This window comes from Odocoileus virginianus, chromosome 30, assembly GCF_023699985.2.
Source record: "Odocoileus virginianus isolate 20LAN1187 ecotype Illinois chromosome 30, Ovbor_1.2, whole genome shotgun sequence".
Taxonomy (NCBI): domain Eukaryota; kingdom Metazoa; phylum Chordata; class Mammalia; order Artiodactyla; family Cervidae; genus Odocoileus; species Odocoileus virginianus.
Genome location: NC_069703.1, coordinates 33,122,600 through 33,144,022, shown reverse-complemented (window position 1 = coordinate 33,144,022; position 21,423 = coordinate 33,122,600). Strand labels below are relative to the sequence as shown.

Below are 21,423 nucleotides of genomic sequence, written 5' to 3'. Positions count from 1 at the left end.
GAATTACTTAAGGCAAAGATTTTTGAATACCTTGCTCCAAGATCAATGACTAGAGCAGGTGACTTTTGTCTATTATGATAGGTTGGCTGTGTATATGGTAAATTGTGAAAGTGCATATAATCATAAATTTGATTTAAAGTGATGAATTTTTTTTTTTTAAGTGATAAAGTTTTAAAATAAAGGAGGCTTTCACAGAGCTAGTCCACTGGCCTCCCTAAAGAAAAGCAAGAGCAATTAAAAAAAGAAATTCCTTTGGATAATAAAGACGAATTTAAAGAGCAGTTCCATTGTTTTGTTCAGCTTGTAAAGCCGTCGTGGGTTTAGCCACTTATAAATCTTGTGCTGCTACTGAGTCACTTCAGTCGTGTCCGACCCTGTGCAACCCCACAGACAGCAGCCCACCAGGCTCCGCCGTCCCTGGGATTCTCCAGGCAAGAACACTGGAGTGGGCTGCCATTTCCTTCTCCAGTGTGTGAAAGTGAAGTCGCTCAGTCGTGTCCGACTCGTAGCGACCCCATGGACCGCAGCCCACCAGGCTCCTCTGTCCATGGGATTTTCCAGGCAAGAGTACTGGAGTGGGGTGCCATCGCCTTCTCCATATAAATCTTCTAGGCTTAATTAAAAAAAAGGAAGAGCTGCTGCTTGCCTGAAGGCAGTCTTTAGTTGTCATTTTACCTAATACTGTGCTGTGCTCTGCGGCACCATTTGTTTTGAATGGTGTTTGTGAGCCATTGATGTTTCCAGTTGGCTGATACTATGGAGAACCAGGTCGAGGATCCCCCTGGTATTATTAGGGGCTGTCTTCAGCTTTACTTCTGCCTGCAGGTTGGAGGGCACCCAGCCAGTATTTGTTGTAATTTAGAGTTCAGCATGGTTCTTGGTCTTTGGAAAACAGGATAAAGGTTTTTCTGTCTTTTCTGTTCTGAATAGCCTTTCTTCAGGAGCTGGTAGATCGAGATAATTCCAAATTTGAGGAGTGGTGTGTGGAAATGGCCGAGATGCGTAAGCAGAGTGTGGATAAAGGAAAGGCAAAGCACGAAGAAGTCAAGGAGCTGTACCAAAGGTTACCTGCTGGAGCTGGTCTGTAAGATATTCTGGGACAGCACTGTTGCCATAAGTGCCTTGTTTCTTTATGTCCACAAATGTACATGAACAAACGTTCCCCTGCCCACCCTTATTTATAACCCGTTAATGCCAGCTTATGCCCTATACGCTTACTATGTAAACCAGCGTTAACTTAATGTGTAGCATTCCGTATAATTCTTACCATGTACTTTTAAAAATGGGAAGCTCTTAATAAATTATGAGGTTTAGGTCAGCACTCTGCATAGATAACTTACAGGTATTTCTAATTTGTGAGACATTAGCTTATTTTTAAAAGAAAAAAATCTGTTCAGGCTACAATGGACGCAACTCACCTAGTCTGTCTCCTTGCATACTTTGTACACTAACAGTATTAACAGGCATTCTTTTATATGAGTGCTCGATTTATGATACTGTTAGATTATTCTGAAATTGAATATCGAATAGTCTAAGAATAGGAAAACTTTCTGCTGACACCTAATTTCTTAAGAATTATCCCACACAGTCCAGCTCATTCTTTTACTATGTATGTTTATTCAAGTCTATCTAATGCCTCATAAAGGAAACCTCAACTTTTTAAGGCTGGTATGCCATTTGTAATAATATATTTTCTGTCATTTCATAGGCAATGCCCCATACCCAACTCCTACTTAAAAAAGAGACAGTTTTACTAATTTTAGAGAATAAATACTCAAGCATAATTGTACTTGTGGTTTTGTTGTTTTGATATCTCAGTTTTCCATTACTGGTATAACTTTAAGCAAAAAATGAATATCAATTGCTACATCTGTAAAAATATCTCTCAAAAGTTCTGTCTAAATTGTACCTTAATTTAATTCTCAGCTTTCTTTGTAACTTGTTTTTCTCACTCTGTTTCAAGAGTTGGGATTATCATAAAGAACCAGGCTGACCTTAATTTTACTGGAAACAGTTTGGAAGTGAACATGTAATTCAAATCGCTAAATTTATTCAAATTGGTACCTCGAAATCTATTCTGGACTTTGTTCATAGTTTCCTGGATTCAAAGGACAAGAGAAAGGACTTACTGGGTCTATAAACTAAAATGCTATTTTTGAGTCATGCTTTAAAACCTCATGGTCCAAAGATGTTATGTGTCAAATTTACACTGTACTCCTCTTGGCTGTTTTCATTCCACCTATAAGAACCTGTACTTATGTTCTTTGAATATGTATATATGTTATCAATACTCTTGCCAGTTATAAGCATTATTATTTTTCGTATTTACAGTTAGCATACGTGGTAGAAAGTCCATGTTTTCCTAAAATATTGTTGATCTCAAAATTAATGACCATGGTTTTGTGCTGCCAATCAAATCTTGTTATGTTTTTTCCTAAATCTTTGTGAACATATTAAAAGAAGGGTCATTTACTATAAAGTATGAACCTCACCGGAACCAGAATGCTTTTGGCCCTTTTTATTTAAATTGAAATAAATTATTTTTTAATAATCCTAAATTATCTCTAGGTAAGTTCTTTCAGATATTTTTGATGCCATGGTCTTTCTAGACTTCATCCCTTTTCAAAAGAAAGTTCCTGTTTAAAATCCAGGCATTTAAAACTATATATAAGTAACTTTGAACCATAGTATACATTTTCCTTTGGTAAATATTTTAATAGCTATTTTCTTATTTCATCAGATGCTGAGATTTTTATACAGTTTGTTATCCCAGCTTGACAGAGTTCTTCCTCCTGTTTGTTAGTTGCTTATCTATGCTGTGGAATCACAATAATAGAGAACATCTTTGAGAAACTGCCAGGAGTCTTTGTTTAGTGTAGATCCCAGTTGTTAGGGAGACTCTTGGTAGAAATTGTTACAGCTCTTTCAAGGTTTTTCTGATCTTCATATCTTGTATTGATAGCCTTGAGATTGCTAAAAGTTTAACCTATGGGATCTCTCCTTGGGAAAAGATTAGCTATGCTAAGAGTTCTTTTTTGCTGTTTTGGATAGGGATTATTCCACACCATTATGTGTGTAAAATGCCCCAGTCACGTGACCTGTGCTGAGTCTTAAGGTCTCCACTTTTATATATTGTGCAAATATACGATTAACTTTTCTGTATCTCTTTTCCTCCAACAAAGCTCAAAATGCTTCACATATCTTATCTTTTACATTCAGCAACGTCCCTGTGAGGTAGGTGGAAGGCAGGTATTATTACCTTCATTTTACAAGTAAAAGATCTGAAGCATAGAGAGTTCAAGTGACTTGCTCAAGTTCAGTTTCTTGGTGGCAGAACTTGGACTCAACTTGTGGTCCCGGGCTCTTCCTCTGCAGCTGTGTCAGAGCTGACCAATCAGTTGCGAGGCTCTCAGTTTATGATATACAGTTTTAGCACAAATAAGGGATCCAACAGTTCTAAATTTTGTTTTTGTAAAAATTGAAATGTTTTACACTGAACTTAAAATGGAAGTTAGTTTTCAGACTTGTAAATTTCAGGGAAGTGTGAAATTGGTCAAAATGGGCTTTGAGTTGAATTGTCTATCCCTCAGATCTCATCAGAAATAGTATCATAATACAAATATATAAATTCAACCTCTGTATGTTTTCTTCTATGTTTTATGCTGGGACTCACTGGAGATCTTTGTAAGTAATCAAAGCTGGCCCTTTATCTTTAATTTTGGCTTTTACGGAACTCTGGGGCTCTGTTTTCCCAAGTTAAAACTCATTTTGAGGTGTCTGGCTGTATCTTAATTTTTCCAACTTTGGAATCGATACATTTGACCCTGGTGCACTTCATCCTAGAAGTTGCTTAATATAGCTTAATTTCTTGAAATACATAATATGGTTTGTGTGGGGAAATCAACTACCTTTTAATCAGTGTCGGTATCATCTTGGATGAAGAAAAGTTCCGGTGTTTAAACGCACTTGTGCGGTTGTAGCTGATTGAGGTTACTTTTTAACTTAAGACCTAGTCAGACTTCTCATTTTAACTTTCAGTTGTGTATCACACATGGATGACAAGTGTTTATGAAAATCACTATGGGAGTGAGGCTATGTGATTTGCGAGCTAGCTTTGAGTGTGGCTTGTCACCAAGCTTGGGTGTCCTGATCAGAGCTCTGCTGTGCTATCCAGCAAGACACTTCTCTCTGTGGAAGCCTCTTTTGTAGAATGTGGTTAATAATACCAGCCGATCTTACAGGGCCCCGTGCACAGCTCCTGGAACTCAGCTGAGTGGTAGTTAAATGGTGCTTTGTGCCGTACTCACAGACATCTTCCCTGAACAATGAGTCTTCTTGATTCTGCTAACTTTGGAAAGAGTTTGCATTGTCTTTTGAGGAAAATGAATGTGCCATTCAGTCAGAAGGCTGTAAAAATACATAGGCTCTTTCCCTTGCTTTCTTCCTCAGAGCCCTATGAATTTGTCTCTCTTGAGTGGCTGCAGAAGTGGTTGGATGAGTCAACACCTACCAAGCCTATTGATAATCATGCTTGCCTGTGTTCCCACGACAAGCTTCATCCCGATAAAATATCGATTATGAAGAGAATATCTGAATATGCGGCTGACATTTTCTACAGTAGATATGGAGGAGGACCAAGACTAACTGGTAATATGAGCTGTCTTCTCTGCTTAAAAAGGGAGTGCTGCATTAAGTCATCATCATATGATCTTTTTTTTAAGTGTTTGTTTATTTTCGGTGCCGAGTCTCAGTTGTGGCATGTGGGATCGTCCCTGCTCCTCATATGGTCTTCATGATCATTTGACTCAAACTGTGCTTAGACCTCATCTTCCGTGTACTTTGCAAAAAGGATCTGCTACCTCAAGTAGGAGTTAAGAAGCATCAAAGATGGTATATTTACGACATTAGAAAAGAAACTGATACTGCTTATTCAGTTTTGTTTTGTTTTCTGACAAAGAAGACAAAACAGGATACATTTGAAAAAGCCATCTAGTAGCGTTTTATTATTTTATTCAGTACCCTTCACAGTATTGGTCTGGTTGATACCCACACGAAGGTCTTAAACAATTAACATGAGATGTAGAGTTGTCAGATACATTGATTGCTCTCCCCTCTTTTACAGCCTCCGTTATTTGATGGTCTGGCAAAGCTTGCATCAAACTCTTGTAAAAGGTTTTACTTTGTGTCACAGATAGTCAGAGCACATTATAACATTTTATAACCAATGGTTCCCTATGCAGGATAGCCCTACTGCTGTCTTGATATTTTTGTCACCAAAATAATTTAGGACGTATACCAGTTTGCTGAGTTGTCAGAATGAGTGACTTTGGGTTAAAATTCTTCATTGCTTCATGAAGTGCTGAAAACAATTTCATCACAGAAAATCTGTCTGTGAATACACTGTCTTTTCTTTCGTTTTCTGTCTCAGTGAAAGCCCTGTGTAAAGAATGTGTAGTAGAACGTTGTCGTGTGTTGCGTCTGAAGAACCAACTAAACGAAGATTATAAAACTGTAAATAATCTGCTTAAAGCAACAGTAAAGAGGTATGTTACATGGTGTATGTTGTTTCATAAGCAAAAAAGCCAAGTAGCTTATCATTTATGGATAATAGGGACTTGGGATCTTTGGAAGAAAGGAGGTGATGAGTGATTAGCCACCCCAGATCAAATTTTGCAGTGATTGCCACTGAGGCAAAGATAAAGAGAGCTGAGTGGCAGCCCTCCTGGCTCTATTCCATCCATCATAAATGTGGAAGCAGAGATGTGGATCTGAGGCCTAAATAACCCAAGGCCTGGTGCTCACCTGTCACGGAATCATGAAATGCTGATTTTGGAAAACCATTCTTGCAGGCCGTAGGGTATCCCCTTGAGAGAGGCTGAAGTAAGAATGTTAACAAAGTGCACGTCTGACTACCTGCAATTTAATAGTAAGAAGTAAAAATGGCCCAAATAGGTTAAAAAACATTAATGCACAGAAGCAAATATTAAACTTTTGATTCAATTTTGTTGTGATCTTTATAAGGAAAGAAGGGAGAAGGATATCAGGAATGTTGCTTGCATAATTTTGCATTCTCTCTTTATTCCACAGCAATGATGGATTTTGGGTGGGAAAGTCTTCCTTACGTAGTTGGCGCCAGCTAGCTCTTGAACAGCTTGATGAGCAAGATGGCGATGCAGACCAAAGCAATGGGAAAATGAATGGCAACACCTTGAATAAAGGTAATATTTATCAATAAAACCTGTTTGTAGGTGACTGTGAATTATACCACAAAATTGTAAGCACTTGTTTGTGGTAAAATTGTTTTGGGGCTTCCCTGATGACAGTAAAGAATATGCCTGCAATACAGGAGACCTGGGTTCAATCCCTGGGTCGGAAAGATCCCCTGGAGAAGGGAATGGCTACCCACACTAGTATTCTTACCTGGAGAATCGAATGGACAGAGGAGCCTGGTGGACTCTACAGTCCATGGGGTCGCAAAGAGTCAGACAAAATTGTTTTAATTCCTTCCATGTAATTTCTAAGACAATTTTTTGATGCCTAAAGTGCTCAAAAATGTCTCAGAACAAATAAAGGATTTGTTAAGTGAGCAAGGGGCATTCCTCATAACCTGACCTGCTTTGGGCTCTGGGTCTCTATAATTAGTCCCAAGAAAAATTATTTTAAATTTTGTTCCAGCTAAAGTTTTTAAGACAAGTCTGTTGCAAATTGCCCAATGTATAGTTTATTAGCCACACTGAAAGACTTGAGTTCGTTAAGTGAATGACCTTGAACTTAAGCATTTTTCATCCAGGGGAAAAAGGCAGGTTTTGAATAGCATTTTACTTATAAATTCTTTGGAGTTTTCTGAAGTTATGCTTGTAAATAGAAACTAAGATATTAATGTTAGTCAACCACTCAGTTTAATTTTGTAATCAGTATTTATAAGATCATGGGAAGTTAAGGCATTAAAACCTTTTAACTTTAAAATAGAAATTGTTTGAACAGTTTATTAATTGAGATATACAATTAGTGATCCATAAATTATTTCATTTAACTTTATCTCCAGATATTAGTATTTACCTACATATATTATTATTTTAATATTCTTAACCTTTTACTGAATTATTCTGTATTTACTGCATTTGAATAATTGTATTATTTTATTTGGTATGGGACTTCTCATGTCATTCTTTTTCTTTTTAAGAATGTAAAAACACTAGAAAGTGAAAATGACTCAGTTGTATCTGACTCTTTGCAACCCCATGGACTATAGCCCATGGAATTCTCCAGGCCAGAATACTGGAGTGGGTAGCCTTTCCCTTTTCCAGGGGATCTTCCCAACCCAGGGATCAAACCCAGGTCTCCCACATTGCAGGTGGATTCTTTACCAGCTGAGCCACAAGGGAAGTCCAGGAATACTGAAGTGGGTAGCCTATCCCTTCTCCAGCCGATCTTCCCAACCCAGGAATCAAAGTGGGATCTCCCGTATTGCAGGCGGATTATTTACCAACTGAGCTGTCAGTGAAGCCCAAAGCCACTATTAATTTTAAACTGTGATTTTTTTTTTTAATATTTAAAGATTTGAAGAGTGTTTTTATTTTGGTTAATGTATTTTATTGTGCTATATACTTCATGAAGTTAACATTAGTTTCAGTTTTATTTTGTATTGTTTTTAAAAAGATAGTTTTAAATATAGTCAATGTATTATACAGCTATATATGGTATATGACTTGTGCATTGTATATCACTGTGCTGTATACTTGAAACTTCCATAATGCTGTCCGTCAACTACTTCACTAAAAACAAAGATTGAAAACATTACTTTCAATGTGTCATGTGACCCAGGGTATTAAATATCTTGTGTTCTTTCAAGCCTTTTTATATGTATATCAGTGATCTTTCCTTTTTTTTTACATTATAGTTGATTCACTGTTTTATGTTAGTTTCCTGGGCACAGCAAAGTGATTCGGTTATACACACATGCATTCTTTTTCATATTATTTTCCATTGTGGTTTATCACAGGATGTTGAATATAGTCCCGTAGTAAACAGTAGGAGCTAGTTGCTTATCCATTTCATATGTAAGTTTGGTCTGATAATCCCAAACTCCTAGTCCCATTCCTCTCCCACCTTTCTTCCCTTTGGCAGCCACCATCTGTTCTCTATGTCCCTGATTCTTTTCCTGTTTCATACATTTGTGTCACCTTTTGGGTTCCAGCGAACCTTCATTTTAAGTAACATTTGATGCCATAATAAAAAATGCCTTGATGTCCTAGATTAAAAACATTTTCATGTTGCTTTCAGAGTAATAAAATGCTTCTCATCTCCCCCTTCCTCCATTCAAAGATTTTAAAAGCTTGAAGCTAGGTAGAAGTAACGAAGTCTTTCTACCAGATGTCCCTGTAGATAGTGGGTTTTCAGAATGATGCTTCCATTGGCACAGTTGCGGATCTTCCTTTACCAAGACATTCAGTGTTTTAAAATCTAGTGACTAAATTTCATTGAATGCATATATTTATACATTGAATATATACATGTATATATAAAATATATATTACATGTGTATATATAAGTTGAATCTATATAATATATATAATATACATTCAATATATGATATATATTGAATGTATATATATGAATATATGAATGAATGTATATCATATTGAATGTATATATATAATATACATTGAATGTGTGTATATATATATTGAATGTATATGTTTATTTACTTAACTTATTTCAGCTTTTTGCAATTAGTTTGTAAACACAGATGCAGTACCTGCTTCTTTGCCTGATTTTCAGATTGTGTGACACAGATTGAGGATCAGGAGACAGAGTCACCTGGTCATGTGTTTTTGCCCATTTTTCCACTTGAACTTTTTTTTTTCCTACTTGAGCTTTTTAATGACTCTAATTAACAAATAAAATTTAAGTTAAATTTATTAATTTAAAGTAAATGTTCTTTATATATGTTAAGTATATTAAAAGTGTGTTATGTGCTTAACCTGGGAAATCCGTGGATCACTATTCTAATCTGTTGGTGCTTAGGACTTATTTTAGGTGAACCTGTTCCCTGGTGTATACCGCTACAAATTGACGATTGTCACAGTGTAGACAAGGAGGAAAAGCAGCCACTGTGAGAGAACCGGTGATAGGAAAAGGAGTGTTTTAATCATGTGTGTTTACCATTGAAGTTTGAATCTGTATTTCGTTAGCCTTATAAAGCTGTCTTTTGTTGCCCTAAAGAATCGGTGGATGAAAGGAACATGACATATATATGATTATCCTGGTTTATGACACAGTATTCTGAGTACCTAGATTAGAATTAATGGAAAGATAGGTGAACTGTTTTTCAGCTTGAAAAAAAGTGCATATTTTCTTACATAACCCACATCTTTAAAAAGTAAAACTGCCATTCAGAAATTGTTCTTTCCTTTTAAGGGAAAGATGAAACACTTCTTAGCTCAACTGTGTCAGAATCACCTGGGTCTAATTTTTAGAATGTTTTAAAGTTTTCTGTGTTTGAAGCTGTGTAGAGCAGTGTCTTTGCTCCTTTGAACTTTAAATGTAACAGCTAGAGGAGTTATTATGTGTATATCTTTTGATTAGATGAATCGAAGGAAGAAAGGAAGGAGGAGGAGGAGGAATTGAATTTTAATGAAGACATTCTGTGCCCACATGGTAAGCCAGAAGTGTAAGACTTCCTTTGTTAGTGTTTAGCATATCATAAATATTTTGTTAAAAATACTTTATACCCAGAGATTACACCCTAATATGGCAGACATGGTAGAGCAACTGGTTTTCTAAACTGTCCTTGATCTAATGGTTCTGTTCTCTTCCTCTCTTCAGCGGTTAGCTTCTACTGCCTGCTTTCATGCCAGTGCCTCTCACACCTTTTCCTACAAGAAAAACTGCAAATAATACAAGATAGAATTTCCCCATGTTTTAGAGGAGAAAATTTATCACTTGTCACATTGAAGGGCTTTCTGAGCTTGAAGGAGAATTTCAGTTATTTCCCATTTCTGTGTCTATGTCATTGTCCAAATTTGAGCACTTTGAAGACAGCATTTTTATATTCTCCTTAGGGCTATTTCTGGTTTAGTTTCTTAGACATTGATTGACTAGCTACTGTGTACTATATGCTCTTAGTAATAGTTTCCAAATCTTTATTAATCCTGTGTTTATGTATATATTTGGTTTTAGTGAGAGCTCACTTGTAATAGATGAGGTTTTTCCCCCCCTCTTTGGAGAGGGACTCCTTATATATACCGTATGGTTTCCCATTGTCGGCACTCTGAAAGCCAGAAAGGTATCTCCTTCTCAAAGCCTTGTACTGAATAAGTTCCCCACTGACTCTTCCTTCCTTCTTTCCTCTGCCCTTCCCTCCCTTCCCTGGGAAAAAATGCCCACAGCGACACTGGGGTGTCAGTGGTGAATCTCTTAACCCCTGTTTGCATCTCTGGTTGTTTACTAACATGCTGCAAATACTCAGAATTCTTTTTTTTAATTGAAGTATAGTTAATTGATGGTGTTGTGTTACTTTAACTGATTCTGCATATGTGAATATGCACATATGTATTATTTTTCATTTTAGGTTATTATAAGATATTGAGTATGTTCCCTGTGCTTACTGTTCATCCAGGTTATATGTAGTAGCATGTATCTGCTGGTCTCAAACTCCTTATTTATCCTCCCTCTGCCCTCCCCTTCGGTAACCATAAGTTTTATTTCCTGTGTCTGTGAGTCTATTTGTTAGGTAAGTTTGTTTGTATAATTTTTTTTTGTATTCCACATGTGAGTGGTATCATATTATATTTGTCTCACTTACTTCCCTTAATAGGACAATCTCTGGGTCCATCCGTGTTGCTACCAATGGCCTTATTCACTATATTTTTGGCTGTGCTGGGTCTTCACTGTGGTTCTCCGGTCCCCATTGCAGTGGCTTGTCTTCTTGGGAGCACAGGCTGTGGGCACACGGGCTTCAGTAATTGTGGCTCTCGGGCTCTAGATCGCAGGCCCAGTAGTTTTGGCGAATGGGCTTCATTGCTCCAAGGCATATGGAATCCTCCCGGACCAGGGATCAAGCCCACATCTCCTGCATTGGCAGTGGATTCTGATCCTGTGGATTCTGAAGTCCTAGTTCATTCTTTTTTTTATGACTGGGACTAATACTCTGAATTCTTGTCAGTCCTAATCAATTCCTTATGTTAGGTCTTCATTGCCTCATTAGGAACCCGTACTTGATGCCTAACCCTTGCCGTCATTCACACCTTATTTTTTCTTTTTCGATTGCACTACGCAGCGTGCACAGTCTTAGTTCTCCGACCAAGGATCAAACCCTTGCCCCCTGCATTGGACTCACAAAGTCTTAATCAGTGGACCAGCATTGAAGTCCCTAAATCAGTGATTTTTTTTTTTTTTTTATAAAGAGTCCTTGGTGATACTAGGGATAGTAGTTTTCACATGAGTGATACTTCCATGCCTGTCTTTCTAGACACAAACTCACTGTCTGCCCGTGCAGGAGATGTAGGTTCGTTCCCTGGATCTGGAAGATCCCCTGGAGGAAGAAATGGCAACCCACTCCAGTATTCTTGCCTGGGGAGTTCTGTGGACAGAGGAGCAGGCTACAGTGCATGGGGTGGCAAAGAGTCAGACACAGTTGATGCATTCCTGGAGCACAGTAGGAACACAAGTTTGAAAGCAGATGTGGTAACCCTGAATGGTAGATTAAGTAAGCCCTAGAGGAAAGTGATGTGAACAGCCAGAAGTAAATTAGTTTTTCTCCTGATACTTTCGTATCAGCTCTCTTTTTTTTTAACCTTTTGCTATAGATTTGCACAGAGCATAAGTGCTTCCATTTTGAGTGTTGAGGAATCTGTAGTTAAATACTAAGTTTCCGTGCTTGATGCTGCTTAGCAGGGCGAATGGTGCCAGAACACCGATTGTCTTCCTCCCTCGCACACTGACATTTGCTCTCAGCCCACCTCTCTCATCTTGTCATTTCAGTTTTACAGCTTTGACTAGAAAGCATGGCAGAGCAGAATGTGATTTCAGGACTTGTGCCGTGCCCCTCAGCTTGTCAGAAATGGTACATGAGCTTTTCTTAGATCTTCTGGCTTGATCTGCAGCCCAGTGCCGCTTCGTTGCTGCGCCTTGTTATCTCAAATTTGAAAAGCATCACCTCAGTTCTTGCTTTTGTGGATATCACCTGTCAGTGCACCATGTCCATGACAGCAGGTTTTTCAGGTGCAGGATGTGGAACCTTATATTAAAACTCGTTCCCGAGCTGCGGTCATGATCGTCATAATACTTGCAAGCAACAAGTTGATGGTTGGGCGTTTGTTGACTGTTGTGCCCAGTAGTTTTCTAAGTGTGTAGATATTAACTCACTTAATCTATGTAACAGCCCTCTGAGAGGTCTGTTTTATCACTGTACTGATTGTCCTGCTGAGTAAGTGAACTGAGGCATGGAGAGGTGAGTCATTCGCTGAAGGTCACCGTACTTGATGGTTAGTCTCCCCCTCATTGCGCAATCGTCAGAAATTCTTTTCTTTGAAAATTTGAAGGACTTAATGGATCTTTCAATGTACTGTTTGTCCAAAGCCCTTTTTGTCCCTTCCACTTTTGGCAGCTAATAAGATCTCTGTCCACAGCCCTGGGATGCTTCACCCTGTGCGGGTCCCAACTCAGGTATCGTGTGAGATGCTCCGTGGACTCCTCGCACGTATAGTGTGAGGGCGGGGGACTGCAGGTTTCCTTGTTGGGTGTCCCCACGGGACTGTTTCACTGCAGATTCTCCATTTCATTATCTCCTCTCGGGCTGCTCAGATTTCTCCATGAGCGTCTTTTGTTCTGCCTGGAAACTGCAGAGCCGACTGTCACTTGAGGGTTATAGAGAAAAGGGCTTGGAACCTCTGCCTTCTGTAGGGAAACCTTCACTTCACTGCGTGCATCTCCATGCTGCCTCATGTATCTGCTTTGCGTCCCCAGTCAGAGGCCCGAGGTTTTGTGTCATCAGAGCAGCTTGTGTCTTCTTTTGTGTATAGAGGGGGGCAGGTATCTGTAGAATGTATAGAAGAGGGAGTCAGAATTTTAGCCATCTCTTAAACAGACTGTAATCCGTTCCCTTCTGGGTACCCCCATTTCCTGGGTTTGTGGGGGCAGTTCTGTAGTGTAGTAGATCTGTTTGCTTCTTGACTTTTGTCGCTTCAGAGTTCATTTTTCTTGCATCTCGTCCATCCACCTTTAACCTCCTATAGTATCTGCTGCTGTTGCCTCTGCTCTTTTTTATCCTTCATGAAGATTTTGTGTCTTTCAGTAAAGATCCCATTACTGTGGTTTTAATGCCATTTTAAAACATTTTTATCTAGAAATCCTTGTTTGAATTTTCATATTCTAAAGCTTGTGTATATTTATCACGGATTTTATGTGAACTAATCATGGATTACATTCCGTTAGGTGGTTTCCTGCTGTCACAGAGTTTAGCATTTACTGTGGATATTCCAAATCCATCAGGCTGTCTTATCCATTTCATTCTACATTTGTTTAACAGTTCACCTTCCTTGTTAACTTATGTTGTTTACTATACTTGTTTACTAAGGAGCGGAGCAGTTTTTTAATTTATCTCTCTCTTTTTTTTTTTACAAATTCTTTGGATGTTCTATGACCCAAAATATTAGGATTTGAACTAGATTTTGTCAGGGAGGAGATTTATCCAGAATCTAAACTCATTGTTAACAAGATTTCTATTTTTACCAGAAGAGTCTTTGGGGATTACATTATCCTGATATGTTTGGTGAATTAAATCTCTCATGACTCGTTTGATCCGTGTATTCAGAGATGTTGCTTACAAAATGAATTTAATTTATTGGCTTTCTCTTTAAGATTTACGAGAATGTTACATATTGCAGGATACAAGTCTGATTTCTAAAAATTCGTATGTCTTGAGTAAAAGCTCATTGTTAGGTTAAACAATATCCAGATATATTAAATCATGATATGTTGATGTGAACTTAAATTTAGAAGCATAGCTAGGAGTAGAGCAAAGCACTTTATTAACCAATTTCTGACTGTAGTATATTAGAATACTTTGCTGACTTTATAAATAAACTTGAGGTTTCTTTTTTTTTTTAATTACCTCAGAAATGCACATCCAACATTATAGCCAGTCATAAAGTAAAAGTACCCTTACCCAAAAGAGAGGCAGTGTAGACTCCAGAGCCTTTGGAATCCTATTTAAAATATGTGTTTGTATTATTTTTTCCTTCATGGAATCCTATTTAAAATACGTGTTTGTATTATTGTTTCCTTCATTCTCTCTCCCTTTCTGGACCAGATTTGTTTATACCACATATATGCAGACGAAGGGTCCTTTTAGTTAAAAAGAAGCCACTTTAAAAAGTGTAATTGCCTTGGAATTATTTTTAAATCAGTTATAGAAGTCTGCTTTAATCTTTTTTATAGCTGCATTATATTTCCCCTTAAAGGTGTACTGAATTGAAGTCTGATTATCCAGTTAGTGCTTAAAATAATAATAATAAATTCTGTAAAAGAAAATAATAATAAATTCCATAATTGTGTCTGAGGGTAAGCATTTTAAAGTAAGTTTTCATAACCTCAGAGGAAATTTGTTAACCTCCTCTTCAGAAATAAAGTTAATTTTTACATTGTGACCTATTTTCTCTAGTAGTAAATATATTAAAGCAATGTAATCTTTTCTTAAGATTAGTCAAAGCTCACTAAGAGGAAGTGATGGATGGAAGTTAAGAAGATGCATTTTGAGGCATTAGAAACTATGGAGTTTAGATGAGACAGATCTGGTTTTATATGCCAGCTTCGTTATTCACCAATTTTTGTGACCCTTGGTGTATTAATTTCTCTGATTCTTGATTTATTTATTATGTAAAATACATAAAGCAAAGAAGTAAGATAGTACCTTTAGAAAGCCTCTGGCTTTCTAACTCTTATTAAGCATGTAGGTGTCTTGCCAATGGCAGTAGAAACAGTTTCCTTTGGAAACTTAACGGTGTTCTTCTGGGTAATGAACCATATAGGTCCATGTATGCACTTGGCCGTCTGTTGGGAACAGCTGAAGCAGCAGAACTAGACTCACAAACAGCTTGAGGCGTAGAGTGGGGAGAAGGGCGCTGGAACGCTGGCAGTGTCTGTGTGAACAGCTAATTGAGGAGGGACTGATGGGGTTCAGGGTCACTGACATGTGGACATTCCTGGGATCTGAGGACAGGAAGGGTGGTGGTGACTAGTACTCTGCTTATTTCTTCTCTTCTCGGGTTCCTAAAGATCCACAGGGTTCAGGTGTTTGCAGTAGTAATAGCAAACCAATTGGGTATTGACTGGAGATGGTCTTCCGACTTAATAGTAGATTGCTGTACTATTTAACTGTGAGGGTCGCCCAACATTGAAAATGGCATTTTGGTTCAGGGTGAATTTAGTAAAGTAATAAGACAAATGGGAGAAAATGGAAATTGTGCTGTTTGAATGCAGGCGGACATGAAATGCTATTGGACAACCTCCACAGTGGCACCTCAAGACCTCTGGAAGCCCTTTTATTGCTTCCTTCACTGGCAGGGAGAAAGAACTAGATTAAGGACAAAGGAATGGCTAGCTCCTTTAGAATTAGATGAAATGAAAAATTTAGAGATTTTGAAATTAGAGAAAAATCACAGCACTTTGGAACAGAAGGATAAGAAACCCTACAAATTTGTATTAAGTAGGTTTTTGGAGGTATATATTAACTTTTTTTCAAACTCCCCCCCCACCCCTTTTTTTCTCTTTTTGACCTAGGCGAGTTATGCATATCAGAAAATGAAAGAAGGCTTGTTTCTAAAGAGGCTTGGAGCAAACTGCAGCAGTACTTTCCAAAGGCTCCCGAATTTCCAAGTTACAAAGAGTGCTGTTCGCAGTGCAAGGTGCATGCCGCCCGCAGTCCTGACAGCTGTGGAAGTCACGTGTCTCCTCCCTGGATTGGTTTTCCAGGAGAACTGACATTGCACTTTGAGTGGAGGTGTAGGGAGGCGGCAGGTCCTGTGCTGTCAGCTAGGGATGGTTGATTGCTTCCTGCTTGATTCTCTTTCAGATTTTAGAAAGAGAAGGGGAAGAAAATGAAGCCTTACATAAGATGATTGCAAACGAGCAGAAAACTTCTCTTCCAAATTTGTTCCAGGACAAAAACAGACCGTGTCTCAGTAACTGGCCAGAGGTATAACGATTCCCACAAAGGGGTAGAATGCATCTCACCTTTGTAAGGCCCTTGCCAAGTTCCTGAGTGAACAGTGCTTTCAGAATAATGAGATCGTCTTTTTCTTACATTTGTGTACTTTTCTAATCTGGAGGATTCAACTCTTCCTTGGGTTGCTTGTTAGAGGGCTCTATTTCCATTTTATTTATGAAACTTGAAAGGGAAAACCCACAGTATATAGAGACATTTTCTCTATAGGATTTAGCTTACGAATGCAGTGAATTAATAGACTTTTGTCTGATTTTTCTGTTCCAGGAAACAGATGTCCTCTACATTGTGTCACAGTTCTTTGTAGAAGAGTGGCGAAAATTTGTCAGGTAGATACCAAAGGTTACCCATTTCCCTTTTTTTATTGTTGATTGTACAGTATTTTTAATTCATGAATCGTGATCATGGTACCTTACTTTTTACTATAATAGCCTATACTGAAACCTTTTTTTCTGAGAATTTAAATGAATAACCCTGAGAAGTACATTTAATTATTAATATCCTTGAAAAATGTCTCTAATTTTAAAATAATCATAAAAAACCTTCTCTTCAGTCATGCCATACTGAAGTATATTGATCGTCCTTTTTTCCTTTGAGTAGGAAACCCACCAGGTGCAGTCCTGTGTCATCGGTTGGAAACAGCGCTCTCCTGTGTCCCCACGGGGGCCTCATGTTTACATTTGCTTCCATGACCAAAGAAGATTCTAAACTGTGAGTTTCTTCTCTTCATGCGATGTTTGTTTCTGATGATTAATAGAATGTGTTTAGGAAATGTCTCGTCTGACATAGTCTGTATTAAGAACTGATCTTGAACTGTGGGATTATTTCCTCTGGTATAACTAGAGGGTGACTTGTCTTTTTTTTTTTTTTCTTTCTTTTCAAAAAAAGACTGCTTTTTGTGCTCGCTTTGGCAACACATATACTGGAAAAAAAGACTGCTTCTCCATGAAAGTCAGGAGACTGCCTCAGGCTACTTGCTCTTATTTCTCCCCTCTCCTTCCTGGAGGAGCCATGCTTTCTCCTTAGAAATTGCTAGTACCCAGGACGGTGTCTCTAGGTTATGTCATTACCCTCTGTAGCTAACATCTTTGCTCAGCTTTGGTTTTTGAGGTTTAGCCATGGTGATTCATGTGACTCCAGTACATTTAGTTTCACTGCTTTTTTTTCATACAAAAGAAAGTTATAGCGTACTTTTATTTGAAAAACTACCATTCCTGTTGGTTTATCTTTTCCTTCTTAATTTCTTTGTATTAAATAGTGGTTTTGATAGTTTTGGTTTACAGATGGATTATGTCCTTGTGTCTTAAAGCATGTTGTGTTTTTTTGCACAGTATAGCTCTCATATGGCCCAGTGAGTGGCAAATGATACAAAAGCTCTTTGTCGTGGATCATATAATTAAAATCACGAGAACTGAAGGAGGAGATGCAAACCCTTCAGAAACACAGTATATTTCTGAGCCTAGTAAGTATTCATATCGCTCTTGGTTTATGTAGTTAAAAGTCACAATTTTAACAGGGAGGGAAAGAGTATGTCAGTATTGTATTCTCTACTTAAAGATCTCGTGGTGGTCCATTCTATATTCCTTAGCTGGAAAGTATCATATAATGACCGTATTTGTATGTTTGTTGACAGTAAATGAATTTACTTATTTGCATATAATAAACTACAGCCGTTAAAAAATAGGAGTAGTAGTTTGATAAATACTCTCTGGCAACTTTGAAATGTTCCTTTAGATCTTTCATTCTTTGGTAGTAATTCCTCAGCCACTGCTATTTTCTATTTTACCTTTTTAAAAAAAAAACACACCTTTTTTCTTCTTAGAACTCTGTCCAGAATGTCGAGAAGGCTTATTGTGTCAACAGCAGAGGGACCTGCGTGAATACACTCAAGCCACCATCTACATCCATAAAGTTGTGGATAATAAGAAGGTACCGGTCCCTCTTGTGGCCGTGACTAGTAACGATCAAGCTTGCTTTTTGACTTGTTTGATTTTCACTGAGTACTGCCTGGAGTTGCCTTTGAAGGGTGGAGCCATTGGACTGGAATGGAAAAGGAATAGTTACACCAATTTATGTGGGTCTGTTTGGTCACTAAGTCACGTTCAACTCTTTATGGCCCCATGGACTACAGCACGCCAGGCTTCCCTGCCCTTCACTGTCTCCCAGAGTTTGCTCAGACCTATATCCACTGAGTCAGTGATGCCATCCACCCATCTCATCCTGTGTCATCCCCTTCTCCCATCTTCAGTCTTTCCCAGCATCAGGGTCTCTTCCAGTGAGTCGGCTCTTAGCATCAGGTGGGCAAAGTATTGGAGCTTTAGCATCAGTCCTTCCAGTGAATATTCAGGATTGATTTCCTTTAGGGTTGACTGGTTTGATCTCTCTCAAGAGTCTTCTCTAGCACCACAATGCAAAATTCAAAAACATCAATTCTTCTTTATGGTCCAACTCTCAAATCCATACGTTACTACTGGAAAAACCATAGCTTTGACTATATGGATCTTTGTTGGCAAAGTGACATCTCTGCTTTTTAATACAGTGTCTTGGTTTGCCATAGCTTTCCTTCCAAGGACCAAGTGTCTTTTAATTTCATGGCTGCAGTCGCCATCTGCAGTGATTCTGGAGTCCAAGAAAATAAAATCTGTCACTGTTTCCACATTTTCCCCATGTATTTACCATGAAGTGATGGGACCAGATGCCATCATCTTAGTTTTCTGAATGTTGAGTTTTAAGCCAGCTTTTTCACTCTCCACTTTCATTCTCATTAAGAGGTTCTTTAGTTCCTCTTTGCTTTCTGCCTTTAGAGTGGTATCATCTGCATATCTGAGGTTGTGGTGGTTTCTCCTGGCAGTCTTGATTCCAGCTTGTGATTCATCCAGCCCAGCATTTCCATGATGTACTCTGCATATAAGTTAAATAAGGAGGGTGACAGTATACAGCTTTGACATACTCCTTTCCCAATTCTGAACCATTCTGTTGTTCCATGTCCTGTTCTAACTGTTGCTTCTTGTCCTGCAAGAAGTAGGTAAGGTGATCTGGTATTCCCATCTCCTGAAGAACTGTCCACAGTTTGTTCTAATCCACAAGGTCAAAGGTGCAGTCAGTAAAGCAAAGTGGCTGTTTTCCTGGAAGTCTTGCTTATTTGATCCAGCGGATGTTGGTGATTTGATCTCTGGTTCCTCTGCCTTTTCTGAATTCAGCTTGTACATCTGGAACTTGTTGGTTCATGTACTTTGAAGCCTGGCTTGAAGGATTTTGAACATTACCTTGCTAATGTGTGAAATGAGTGCAGTGTACAGTAGTTTGGACATTCTTTGTCATTGCTTTTCTTTGGGAATGAAATGAAAACTGACCTTTTCCAGTCCTGTGGCCACTGCTGAAGTGAAATGAAGTGAAGTCACTCAGTCATGTCCAACTCTTTGCAGTCCTGTGGACAGTAGCCTACTAGGTTCCTCCATCCATGGGATTTTCCAGGCAAGAATACTGGAGTGGGTCGCCATTTCCTTCTCCAGGAGATCTTCCCGACCCAGGGATCGAACCCGGGTCTCCCTCATTGTATGTAGGCCGATGCTTTACCGTCTGAGCCACCAGAGAAGTTTACTGGCACATCGAGTGCAGCACTTTAACAGCAGCATCTTTTAGGATTTGAAATAGCTCGGCTGGAGTTCCATCACCTTCTCTAGCTTTGTTCATAGTAATGCTTCCTAAGGTCCACTTGACTTCACACTCCAGGGTATCTGGCTCTAGGTGAGTGACCACACCATCATGGTTATCCAGGACATTAAGAATTTTTGTAAAGTTCTTCTGTGTATTCTTGCCATCTCCTCTTAATCTCTTCTGCTTCTGTTAAGTGCTTGGCCTTTTGTGTCCCTTACTGTGCCCATCTTTGCTTCAAATCTTCCCTTGGTATCTCTAGTATTTCCCATTCTATTGTTTTCTATTTGTTTGTGTGCATTGTTCACTTAAGACTTTTCTTATGTGGGTCTGAAGTGAAGTGATGTGAAAGTCACTCAGTCGTGTCCAACTCTTTGTGACCCCATGAGCACAGTCTGTGGAATTCTCCAGGCCAGAATAATGGAGTGGGTAGCCGTTCCATTCTCTAGGGGATTTTCCTGACCCAGGGATCGAACCCAGGTCTCCTGCATTGTGGGCAGATTCTTTACCAGCCGAGACACAAGGGAAGCCTTATGTGGGTCTAGTCAGTTGTTGATTTCGATACACAATATTGATTGAATGCCAGCTGTGTGCTAAGAACTGTCTTGGGATACAGATGGTGCAGAAAACCACTGTATCTACCATCGAGACTGTACCTAGTGAGGTAGATCAAGAATAAGCCATAGATGCATAAGATGATTTTATACAAGAACAAGCATTTTGACGGAAATCTAGCAGAGTAGATTCTTTGACTGACAGAGGTGGAGGTGCCCTGTTAAATCGGGAGGGGGTGGGAAAGACGCCTTGGAGGAGTTGTTTTACCTGAGCATTAGCTGTCAGAGACCCTGCCTGTGACATGTAGGCCCAGGCGGGAGCATGAGCCTGGCGTCCTCGAGCAGTAGAGTCAGTCATCCTGTCTAGAGCAGCACTGCCTAGTGGAAGCTTCTGCGGTGACGGAGGTGTTCTTATCTGCAGTGCAGCCACCAGCCACCCTTGACTGTGGAACATCTGAAACGCCACTGAGGTGACTTGAGGAGCCGGGTTTTTATGTGATTTTAACTTCAACAGACCTCTGTCACCTCTCACTCCCATAGTGGGCGGCACTGATGTAGAGAGAAGTTTCTCCCAAGGAAGGAGGGTGATGTGTGAGGAGGAATCAAATTTTAATTGGATTTTATATGTCATACCAGGGATTTGGGATCTTTGTTCAAAGTCTAGATGTAAGCCATTGAAGTTTCAAGGGCGGTCATGGTGTGATCTCTTTTATGCTTTCAAAATGTCACCCTGGCCATTGTATTTGGAGTTGGTATGGACAGAACAGAAATAAGAAAGACCTCTGTAGAGCCTCTTGCGTTGGTTGACCTGAAGGGTAGGTGAAACATAGATTTGGGTATATTTTGGAAGCAGGGTGTTACTGTGGACTGTTTTTGGAGCATTTTCACTATATTAAGTATGGCTGTTAGGTTGATCCTGACCCAGTTCTCTGGACACCTCATTAATTTAATTCCAGGGTTTCTGGGATTAAAGACAAAATAGATGCATTT

General features: G+C 38.9%; 1 protein-coding gene across 3 annotated transcripts in view; it reads left to right on the top strand.

Annotated features, from left to right (window-relative positions):
• Window positions 1–21,423, top strand: part of USP48 (ubiquitin specific peptidase 48) — a 73,021-nt gene that overhangs the window by 39,256 nt on the left and 12,342 nt on the right. For all 3 annotated transcript variants that reach the window (XM_020874511.2, XM_020874510.2, XM_020874509.2), the window contains exons 11-21: window positions 931–1,080; window positions 4,450–4,647; window positions 5,429–5,543; window positions 6,088–6,218; window positions 9,589–9,660; window positions 15,784–15,908; window positions 16,076–16,198; window positions 16,493–16,554; window positions 16,826–16,936; window positions 17,557–17,687; window positions 18,048–18,154. In XM_020874511.2, the coding sequence (XP_020730170.1) occupies window positions 931–1,080; window positions 4,450–4,647; window positions 5,429–5,543; window positions 6,088–6,218; window positions 9,589–9,660; window positions 15,784–15,908; window positions 16,076–16,198; window positions 16,493–16,554; window positions 16,826–16,936; window positions 17,557–17,687; window positions 18,048–18,154 (1,325 nt within the window). The remainder of the gene's footprint in view (window positions 1–930; window positions 1,081–4,449; window positions 4,648–5,428; window positions 5,544–6,087; window positions 6,219–9,588; window positions 9,661–15,783; window positions 15,909–16,075; window positions 16,199–16,492; window positions 16,555–16,825; window positions 16,937–17,556; window positions 17,688–18,047; window positions 18,155–21,423) is intronic.